Source organism: Triticum aestivum, chromosome 5A, assembly GCF_018294505.1.
Source record: "Triticum aestivum cultivar Chinese Spring chromosome 5A, IWGSC CS RefSeq v2.1, whole genome shotgun sequence".
Classification (NCBI taxonomy): Eukaryota; Viridiplantae; Streptophyta; class Magnoliopsida; order Poales; family Poaceae; genus Triticum; species Triticum aestivum.
The window spans coordinates 554,905,410-554,916,324 of record NC_057806.1 but is presented as its reverse complement, the minus strand read 5'-3'; the positions used below and the strand labels follow the sequence as shown (position 1 = coordinate 554,916,324).

At 47.6% G+C, this 10,915-nt stretch overlaps 1 protein-coding gene across 1 annotated transcript; it reads left to right on the top strand.

Moving 5' to 3' along the window:
- The first annotated feature begins 348 nt into the window (after positions 1-348).
- On the top strand, positions 349-3,940 carry LOC123107664 (receptor-like serine/threonine-protein kinase SD1-8). Its single transcript, XM_044529614.1, has 7 exons — positions 349-1,669; positions 1,805-1,906; positions 2,487-2,679; positions 2,771-2,979; positions 3,052-3,289; positions 3,378-3,528; positions 3,644-3,940. The coding sequence occupies exons 1-7, from the start codon at positions 349-351 to the stop codon at positions 3,938-3,940; spliced, it is 2,511 nt and encodes an 836-aa protein (XP_044385549.1).
- The last annotated feature ends 6,975 nt before the right edge of the window (positions 3,941-10,915 follow it).

The following is a 10,915-nucleotide window of genomic DNA, read 5'->3' as shown; positions in this document are numbered from 1 at the left end:
CGAAATCTAGGTTTGATGCTCACCCATGTCTCACTAATCTAGATTTTTTTTTCGGTGGGAGGTGACGTTCTTGCAGTGATGGTGGCATCCCAACTCTGACATGGACAACTGAAATGTTAACTCCAACTGACTCTTGACTCACGACGCCAACACTTCTAGAATTTCAAAATTTTGCATTATTCAATTATCCGCTTCCGTGATTGAACATTCGTGGGTGCTTCCCTCGTGGAAACAGTTTCTACTTGTAGACCAAGTTTCAATGCAACTGCTTTCTCGCATTTGACAGCATATATATATAGCCTATAGCTAGTTAGGGCTTAGTAACAAAGATTTTTGCCTGACCGATCGATGGATTCAAAGGCTCTCCTCTGGTCCACTGTAGCTCTGATCGTTTTGTTTCTGCCGTTTAGTGCTTCAGATGACCGGCTTGTCCCTGGCAAGCCGCTGTCTCCCGGCAACATCATCGTCTCCGATGGCGGCACGTTCGCCTTGGGCTTCTTCAACCCCTCCAACTCCACTCCATCCACGGTTTACCTTGGCATATGGTACAACGACATCCCTGAGTTCATAGTTGTGTGGGTTGCTAACCGTGAAACCCCAGCCAACAACAACACTTCCTCTCCACCAATGCTCTCCCTCACCAACAGCTCAAATCTTATCATCTCTGAAGGTAATAGTGGCGGCCGTGTCCTTTGGATGACGCCTAACGTGACAACTACTGTGGACTCGTCTACCCCAACGGCGGTGCTTCTGAACACCGGGAACCTTGTTATCCGGTTGTCAAACGGCACCACGCTGTGGCAGAGCTTTGACCATCAAACAGACTCGTTCCTCCCTGGGATGAAGCTCCGAATCAAATCCAACACGCCCAACATTGTCGAGCGTCTGGTGTCGTGGAAGGGCCCTGGCAACCCTTCGCCGGGGCGCTTCTCCTATGGTTTCGACCCAGACACAGCCTTCCAAGTATTCCTGTGGGATGGAGAGAACTTGGTGTCCCGAAGCATCCCATGGACCGGATTCCAAGTAATGAGTGTAGACCAACAACAGCTAGCGGCAACCATGAACGTCAGTGATCTTATCGTGTACATAGCCTTCGTCGACAATGGCGGTGAGATCTACTTCACATATAGCCTCGCTGACGGTGCCCCGCTCACAAGGCTGGTGCTGACGTACTTTGGTGAGTATCACCTCGAGAGCTGGAGCAGCAGCTCGTCGGCATGGGCTATCCTCTGGAAGATGCCTTCCACTGAATGCAACCGCTACGGTTACTGTGGCCCGTATGGTTACTGCGACGAGACAGCAACACCAGTCCCAACGTGCAAATGCCTAGACGGGTTTGAGCCAGCAAACAAGGAGGAGTGGACTGGGGGCCGGTTCATGGCGGGGTGCCTACGGAAGGAGCAGCTACACGGGTGTGGCGGTAGCTTCTTGGCGTTGCCGGGGATGAAGTTACCAGACAAGCTTGAGCTCATCGGAGGGGGCATGAGTACGTTTGAGGAGTGTGCAGTGAAGTGCAATCGCAACTGCTCCTGTCTGGGGTACGTGTACCGCAATGTGAGTAGCCGCAGGTTCAGAGGAGACATGACGTGCATGGTATGGACCGGTGAGTTGGTTGACACAGGAAAAGTAGGCGTAGGTGGCGAGACAATCTATCTCCGAGTTGCAACAGGTGGTAACAAATTTCAAAGTTGCACGCCTTTTACTCTAGTTTGTCATTTTTACTGTTGATTTTATCAGTTCTAACATACTTCTAGTTCTATGAGTCATAGCCCTATTACTTATCCTATATTTATGTATGGTGCAGATAAAAGGAGAAAGATTAACGCAGTCAAGATTGTGCTGTCAGTTTTAGGAAGTGATGTTCTCATATTCATATGCATCTCTTTTGCATGGTTAAAATGCCAAGGTATGCTTACTTAAATCTCCTTGCAAAAAAGCTGTATTTGACAACCTTATGAGAATGTCAGTTTCACTATATCAACTTGGAATTGGTCATGTACTACCACAATATACCCTCTAAGCCCCTTGAATATGCAAAAGAATTTCAGTTTTGTGTGCGGATTAGCCATCGTACCATCGATTGTAACGATAATGGGAAATCTACTAGCAACTAAGATGTAGTCCACGAGCTAAAATCTCTACACGTGGATCATAGTGATTTCATGCTTTGTCGGGTTTGGAAATAAAAAGCAATGTCAAGTCACCATGCCATGGACTCAAGGAAAGCATGTATGTGCGCGCGTGCGCACGTGTGTGTCAAACATGCGGTCTGTGTTTTCTATGTAAACTGATCGATAGACATATTGTCTTGTGTGGGAATTTTGACGTGGTGGCAACTTGCCTTGTCGGTTATTTCCTCTTGCTATGCAAGTTCCTAAAGGAATGGAAATGAGCACCTTTAATTTAAGGGATCAAATATAACTTTTTCTTTCTAATGCCTATAGTATGCTTATTAGAGGGAACATGACATTACCGTGCGGGAGCAGGAAAGAATAAAAAATGGAGAAAGCACAAGATTATAAGTTTGTTTTTCATGAGTACGTCTCATGAACTTGGGGAAGAAAATCCTCCTCATGATCAAGAATTTCCATCTGTAAGACTAGAAGAAATTGCCCTCGCAACACACAATTTCTCTGAAGCATGCATGATCGGACAAGGAGGCTTTGGAAAAGTTTACAAGGTAATTTGTTCAATACACAATTCCTCTTATTACTTCTAAATTAGAACAAGTCTTTGCTCATATGTAAATCTCAAATATATCTTTCTCTAGGGGATTGTTAGGTGGTCAGCAAGTCGCAGTCAAGAGGCTAAGTACAGATTCTCAACAAGGAACAAAAGAATTCAGGAATGAAGTAATTCTAATTGAAAAACTGCAACACAGAAACTTGGTTCGACTTCTTGGATGTTGTGATGAGGGAAATGAAAAGCTCTTGATATATGAGTATCTACCTAACAAGAGCTTAGATTCTAGCCTTTTCGGTACACATTCTAATAATAAAGCATGATTTCCTAAAATAGCTAAAAAAATATTTACATTCGTCTCTTTTTTAGATGACTCAAGAAAATTGTCATTGGATTGGGCGACACGGTTTAATATCATCAAAGGGGTTGCTAGGGGGCTTCTATATCTTCACGAAGACTCGCGGTTCACCATAATTCATAGGGACCTCAAAGTTGGAAATATCTTGTTGGATGTGGATATGAAACCCAAGATATCGGATTTTGGTATGGCGAGAATTTTTGGTGACAACCAGCAAAATGCAAATACCCAACGCATAGTTGGCACATAGTGAGTATCCATTGATAAAAACTCATATTAATGGTTTTATAATTTCAACTCCCATTAGATAATTCAGATAATTTAAATGATCAAGCAGTGGCTATATGGCTCCTGAGTATGCAATGGAAGGCGTCTTCTCTACCAAGTCCGATGTCTATAGCTTCGGTGTGTTACTGTTGGAGGTTGTAACTGGTATAAGGAGAAACTCCATTAGTCAAATGATGGGATACCCCAGCCTCACAGTCTATGTGAGTGCACACGAAACTTCTCTCAAGTTTGTTTACTAAAGTTGGATCAAAATTTTGAAGCATTTTTTTCTTTGAGTGACTAAATGAATATTGATAACATTTTTGGTTATTTTAGTCATGGAATATGTGGAAGGAAGAGAAGACCAACGAACTGCCAGACGCATCCATTATAGATACTTCACCAGACGAAGTTTTGCTTTGCGTCCATGTAGCACTCCTATGTGTCCAGGAGAACCCAGATAACAGGCCATGCATGTCATCCGTTGTCTTTGTCCTAGAGAATGGAAGCACCACACTTACAACTCCCAATCGCCCTGCCTACTTTACTCGACGAAGTACTGAACTGAATCAAATAAGAAATATTCAGCCTACAGTCAATTGTTCTACTTTTACCGAGATAGAGGGGCGATGAAATAATAATTCTGTATTTTTTATGTACTCAACACTGTAAATTGTCTGGCTCACAAAATAGTGATGTCAAATTTAAATAAAAAAGACAAAATAGTGTTGTATCATGTGTTGTTCAGATGTCACGATCTTTGAATGTGCTTTCTATTCCGTTTCTGCCTCAATATAACAGTCTTAGTTTAAAAAAAATAGCAGTCTCAGTTTAAAAAATATGAATATAGCAGTCTCACGATCTTTGAAGTTGCGTTCTGGTGTGCCATCCTTCTATAAATTCTGTGTTTACTTGAAAAAAATGGCAGCATGGTCGGACAAAATTAGGGTGCACAGGATAAGTAGTGGATATTTAGAGGTCATAATCCACACTTCAGTACTCCCTCTGTAAACTATCTAAAAGGTCTTATATTAGTTTATAGAGGGAGTACTAAATATTGATGTGTCATCCTGCTGCCCCTTACACCATCTGAGTAAGCTGAGCTGGTCACCACGTTGAAGGCGGCCGCGGAGACAGTGGGCTTCTTCCAGGTGGTGAACGACGGTATCCCCAAGGCGATCATGTCAGAGATGCTCATAGCGTTGCGGGGCTTTCAGGAGGAGCCAGCGGAGACCAAGGCGCCCTACTACAGCCGGGACTCTTGCCGGCGCATGAGGTATCACAGCAACTTTTCCAATCGCCGGTGGCCAACTGGCACAACACCTTGTTCATGGCGACGGCGCCGGAACCGTTGCCGCCTGAGGAGATCCCGCCCTCATGCAACACCATCGCGTCGGAGTACATGAGGCTGGTGCAAAGCTAGGCCGCAGCCTGCTCAAGCTACTATCGGAGGGGTTGGGCCTCCGCAGTGGGCACCTGGAGGAGGATGCCGCGTGCGTGGAGGGGCTCTCCGGCCACTACATCCCGTCCTGCCTAGAGCCACACCTAACGATGGGCACCACCGCCTACTCCGATCCCACCGCGTGGTGGCCAAGAGCGTCAAGCCTCGTGTCTCCGTGGCCTGCTTCTTCCGGCGGCAGGGCGCGGCCACATCCACGAGAGTGCTATGGCCAATTGTGGCCGATGGTGAGGCGCGGTACAGGAGCACCACAATAGCGAAGCTGGTCCAGCACTACAGGGCGAACGGCTCCATGGCAGCTCTCTGCTCAAGCACCCGAGGCCATCCATCCGATCAAAAGTACAAGCTAGTTCCTCGCTCAGCACTCCAATCGTATCCATCCAAACAAGGCAAGATGTTTGGATTGTGTTTGTTTTGAATCCAATATATGTATAACACTAAACTAAGCGTGAGTATTCTACACCTCAGTAATGCTAGCTACATACAAAATATATTAATATTTTAAAAATATAGTAAAATTCAAACTTAGATAATACAAAAAGTATTTTCATAATGGGTTGATTGGATATATGCGACTACAACTTTCACGAGTTGAAAAAATGCCATTACAATTCTGCACATTGGAAAAATACCATTACAACTCTTTCATTCTCCTCTATATGCCATTATGTTAAATTTGAGACACCAATACCCTTGTCTTTCTCCTTTCACCCTCCTTTCATATTTTCTCTTCTAACAAACTGACAACCATGCCATTAACAGCGTCCAGCGAACTATAGCTCGCCGTCGCCATGCTGTCGCTGCCACCGTTGCCACCGGCAACAGCGTAACCCCTGGCCCCTTCTTCCACGTCCCAACCCACGCCTCTAGCCTCTTCCCTGATCTCGTCGTCACCACCGGACACAATGGTCGCCATGGGTTCGAGCTCAGCGAGATCCTGTTTTCCCCGCCCGCATGCTCCCTGGTCGCGCCCCATGGCGCGCTGCACGCCGCATGCGCCTACGCCCGCACAGGCCTAGCCCAACGTCTCTCCGGTGAGCTCCGGCGTCGTCTGCACGTGCAGAACAAGCAGGATTCGGCCAAGTTCGGCGCACACATGAGGTGGAGCTCTAGCCTCTTCAACATTGCCGTATCCAAGAGCTCAAGGATCCCGAGCACACGCACACAAGGGCCGCAGACCTCCTCTCCGCAGCTCCGCATGGTCTGCAGCGGCCTCGACATTTCGTCGAGCACCCTGCATGCGTTCACCTGTGTCAACCAGCTGAGCCACGGCGGGCTGGCTCTAAGGAGTGCGGCTCTTGGAGGGTGGCGGGGCATGGAGCTCCACCATGTCCCAAGGCTGCGGCTGGACGTAGTACGTCCTCACAGACGGCGACTGGTCCGCATAGAGCATCACCGGGTCGAGCGGTCGGAACATGTCGTTGCTCTCCGGCGGCCCGAACATGTTGGACCTCGTGCTCGTGTCGCCGCCGTTGACGCCGGCGCCCATGCACGCCTACCCAGCAAAGCTACGCGGTGCTGGGCCGTGGCCGGTGCTGCTCGTCCCTACGTGTCCTCCTACGCTGCTGAAACAACCACGCCGGGTGCTTCCAGCACTAGCAACGGCACCCGCTACTCCTGTGATGACTTCCCTAGAAGCTGATGCTCTGGCACGTGGAGACGGCTGCAGTGGTTGCACAACCCATCCAGTGCCGTCCATGAAGTCACACGACCCCATACAGTATGCATGGTCGGTGTTGAAAGTTGTTTTTTGCACGGCCCCATGCTCGCTGGAGTTAATGGCATGTCAGTTTGGTAGAAGAACACGAGGGAAGAGTGAAAGGAGGAAGACAAGGGTATTTTTGTCTCGAATTTAACATAATGGCATATAGAGGAGGATGAAAGAATTGTGATGGTATTTTTCCAATGTGCAGAATTGTAGTGGCATTTTTCCAACTAGTGAAAGTTGTAGTGGCATAAATCCAATTAACCCTTTCATAATTACTACATTTTGTACACCGGTTTGCTAGATTTTCTACATAGCGCTACGTACCACAGCTACAAAACAGGGAGCAAGGAGCCAAGGAGTAACAGTATCTCAGTTCTTGTGCTCATGCATGTGACTCCATGGGTTTCTAGTTCCCAGCCGGTTGTTATCCACTTGACTGGTAAGTTCTGATGGACTGAACAATGAAAATTGTGCAAAAAGTAAGACAAACAGGGAGGTGTCACGATCAAGTTACCTCATCATTTTGCAACTTGTGGAAAATCAACGGTCATGCAGGCATTCCACCAAACCTGCAGCTTGATTGAGCTACGATTCCCTGTCTGAAAGCTCAAATTGTGTGTCTCCAACAAAATAGACCTTGGGCAAAGCCTTTTCCATCATGAAAGCTTTTTCCTGCACATGACGATAACAACGAACGGTGGGTGCACTCAACATGGGTAAACCATCATATAGGCAAAGTAAACTATCTAGTGAACAGCACGAGTACTATGTACTAGTGAACTACGTGTACGTGGTGCTCCCTTCTTGCTGCGAGCACAACCCAAAAGTGGAGCAGTACCTTTAAAGTACGCTCTGAATCATTCAGTACACACCCGGCAATACAGTATCATCCTAGGAAAACAATTGGTAACTACGGGATCTCAAAATCCTGTAAAACATATGATTTGGGAAACTGCTCGACACCATAAACGGGGTGTGGCTACTTCATTATATAGAGGTATCAAGAAGTACAATACAATGTTACAATATGTGTACAGAGGCTACGTATATACTGTCTAACACCCTTCCTCAATCTTAACTATGGCCTGAAGTACAAAGCAAGTTAAGATTGCGCCTACAGCCTACAAACTGTGGTTGTGCAAGAGGCTTCATGAAAATGTCAGCAAGTTGATCTTTTGACGAGATGAACTTGATATAAAGTAGCTTCTGTGCAACACGTTCCCGAACAAAATGATAGTCAACCTCAATATGCTTTGTTCGAGCATGAAACACCGGATTAGATGAAAGATATGTAGCACCGATGTTGTCACACCACAGAACTGGAGGGCGAGCTTGAGGGACTCTCAACTCTCTCAATAAAGATTGTACCCATATGATCTCAGCAGTCGCATCAGCAACTGCTTTGTATTCAGCTTCAGTACTACTGCGAGATACTGTTGCTTGCTTGCGAGCATTCCAGGCGATCAAGTTAGAACCCAGGAATACCGCATAACCTCCCGTGGATCGCCTGTCATCGGGACTACCAGCCCAATCTGCATCTGAAAAAGCTGAGAGCTCATACGACGGTGCAGGCTGAAGAAGCAAACCATAGGAGGCAGTAAGACAGACATAACGCAAAATACGCTTCATAGCTGACCAATGAGATGTCCTGGGTGCATGCAGGAATTGACACACACAGTTGACTGCATATGAGATATCAGGCGTGGTAATAGTAAGGTATTGCAGACCATCAACGAGACTGCGATACTTAGTAGCATCATCAGACGACAGAGAGTCTCCATCAAGAGCAGACAACCGATCAGTGGCAGACATCGGAGTGATAGCATGTTTGCACTTGAGCATTCCAGCATGCCGCAACAAGTCCAAGGAGTACTTCTTCTGAGTAAGAGTCAACCCAGCTGAAGACCGTGAAACCTCCAGACCAAGGAAAAAATGCAGAGCACCTAAATCCTTCACAGCAAAGTCACCACTGAGTGCAGTCACAAGACGATCAGCAACAACATTGGAGGAACTGATAAGAATGATGTCATAAACATAAACCAGGAGATACATCGTAACCTCACGATGCTGTAGAAGAAATAGTGATGTGTCAGCAGTGGAGGGAGTAAACCCAAGAGCCTGAAGGACAGATCCAAGGCGAGCATGCCACGCACAAGGAGCCTGTTTGAGTCCATACAACGCCTTAACCAGACGACAGAGATGATGAGGATGGGCAGGATCAACAAAACCAGGCGGCTGACGCATATAAACGTCCTCCTCCAGAAATCCATATAGGAAGGCATTCTGCACATCGAGCTGACGAAGAAACCATCCGCGAGTAACAGCAAGAGACAGCAGCAAACGAATGGTAGTAGGCTTGATGACTGGACTGAACGTGTCTTCATAATCAAGAACATACCTCTGTTTGAAACCCTTGGCGACTAGCCGTGCCTTGTAGCGTTTGATAGAACCATCAGCATGTCTCTTGACTTTAAAAACCCACTTGGAATCAATGACATTGATGCCAGACACTGAAGGAATAAGTTGCCAAGTGTCATTCTTTTGTAGAGCTTGAAACTCCTGTTCCATTGCAGCACGCCAGTGAGGAATGCTCAGTGCAGCCTGAAAGTGACGAGGCTCTGTAGTGGGATCAACAGCAGTATGAGCCATGCACGCAGCAAGCCAGGCAACAGTCCCATCCTTGCGTTCCTGCAGACGAAAAATACCGGATTGGCTCCGTGTGTGAGGACGAAGGTTGACAGCAGGCTGCGCTGGCAACACCGATGCAGCAGGTGATGGTGACGAGGCCGATGCTAGAGAAACTGGCGACGTTGAGCCAGGCGAGTCCAGCCCACAGGAGGCCGAGACAGGGGCGACCGGCTCACTGGAGGCCGAGACGGGGCTGGCCAAGGCAGGCGACTACGCCCCTGGGCCAGTCGAGGCAACAGCCGGCCCAAGCGACGGGACCGGCAGGTCGGGCGATGCCGGCACCATACCGGGCGAGGCCAGCGTCGAGCTGGGCGACGCCAGTGTCGAGCCGAGCGAGGCCGGCATCTGGCCGGGCGAGGCCAGCGTCGGGCCGGGTGAGGCCGGCTCCCGTGGGGCAGCTTCCACGGGTGAGGCGGTGACGGATTGGCAGGTGCCACCCGACATGCATGGCGCATGCACGTCCTGATCGGCCTGTTCATCAAGGAGCTCAAGGCGAGCGCCGCGTCCAATACCTGTAGCATGATTAGGAAGCAATGCAGGGGCATATGCAACACCCACAAATTGATCAGGCAAAGGTATAGACACGGGCACTGGTGGTGTGGGAATGGTAGAGTTAGTCGGAAGTGCACGAAAAGGGAACACATTTTCATCAAACACAACATCACGAGAGATGTAGACGCGATTTGTAGGAACATGTAGGCACTTGTACACTTTGTGAAGGGAACTATACCCGAGAAAAATGCTCTTCTTAGACCGAAACTCTAGCTTACGCTTGTTATACGGACGTAGGTGAGGCCAACACGCACACCCGAACACTCTGAAGAATGTGTAGTCTGGAGTTTCATTGAGCAAGAGTTCAAGCGGGGTTTGCATTTTCAGAAGTCGTGAGGGAAGCCTATTTATCAGAAAAACAGGCTGTGGAGAAAGCGTCACTCCAAAACCAAAAAGAAACGGATGCATGAGCGAGCAAGGTTCTGTTTCAACAAGATGACGATGCTTACGTTCGGCAGTTCCATTCTGCCGATGTGTATGAGGACATGATACACGATGCGAAATCCCAAGTTTGTTAAAAAACTAGTTGAGGTTGTGGTATTCACCCACCCCCCTAGTCGGATTGAACATGGATGATTTTCTGCTTAAGGAGACGCTCAACGCGTGCTTGAAACTGAATGAAAACATCGAACACATCAGACTTGCGCTTAATAAGATATAGCCAAGTAAACCGACTATAAGCATCAATAAAACTGACATAATAGTTGTGATCACTAACGAACGTCTGGGTATGACCCCATACATCAGAAAACACAAGCTCAAGAGGTTGTTTCACAACACGACTAGACTCTGAAAACGGGAGTTGATGACTCTTGCCCTACTGACAGGCATCACAGATAGTTTCAGCAGTTTTATAGGACACAACTGGTAGTTCATGACGATGCAACACATGACAAACTATAGGAGCCGCAGGATGACCAAGGCGCGCATGCCAGTGTGTAGGCGACACACGAACACCACTGAACGCCTGAGGAGAAGACTGCATGGAAGGTGTGCGTGGCGCATCAAGTGCATACATGCCATGACGAAGACGACCGCTAAGCAGAACGGCCCTCGTGTCCCGATGCTTGATAAAGAAATGAAAAGGATGAAACTCGGCAAGGACATTATTATCACGAGTAAGTTGAGGAATGAACAACAAACTACGCGTAGCAGAGGGAACACAAGGGCATTGGAAAGATGCAGTTTGCGAAAATTGTGT

What these genes read in the sequence shown, in the direction of transcription:
- LOC123107664 (XM_044529614.1), top strand. Translation starts at nt 349, where the DNA reads ATGGATTCAAAGGCTCTCCTCTGGTCCACTGTAGCTCTGATCGTTTTG. An exon ending in CTATCTCCGAGTTGCAACAG is followed by an intron (nt 1,670 to 1,804) that starts GTGGTAACAAAT and finishes TGTATGGTGCAG; the next exon opens with ATAAAAGGAGAAAGATTAAC. An exon ending in TGCATGGTTAAAATGCCAAG is followed by an intron (nt 1,907 to 2,486) that starts GTATGCTTACTT and finishes GTGCGGGAGCAG; the next exon opens with GAAAGAATAAAAAATGGAGA.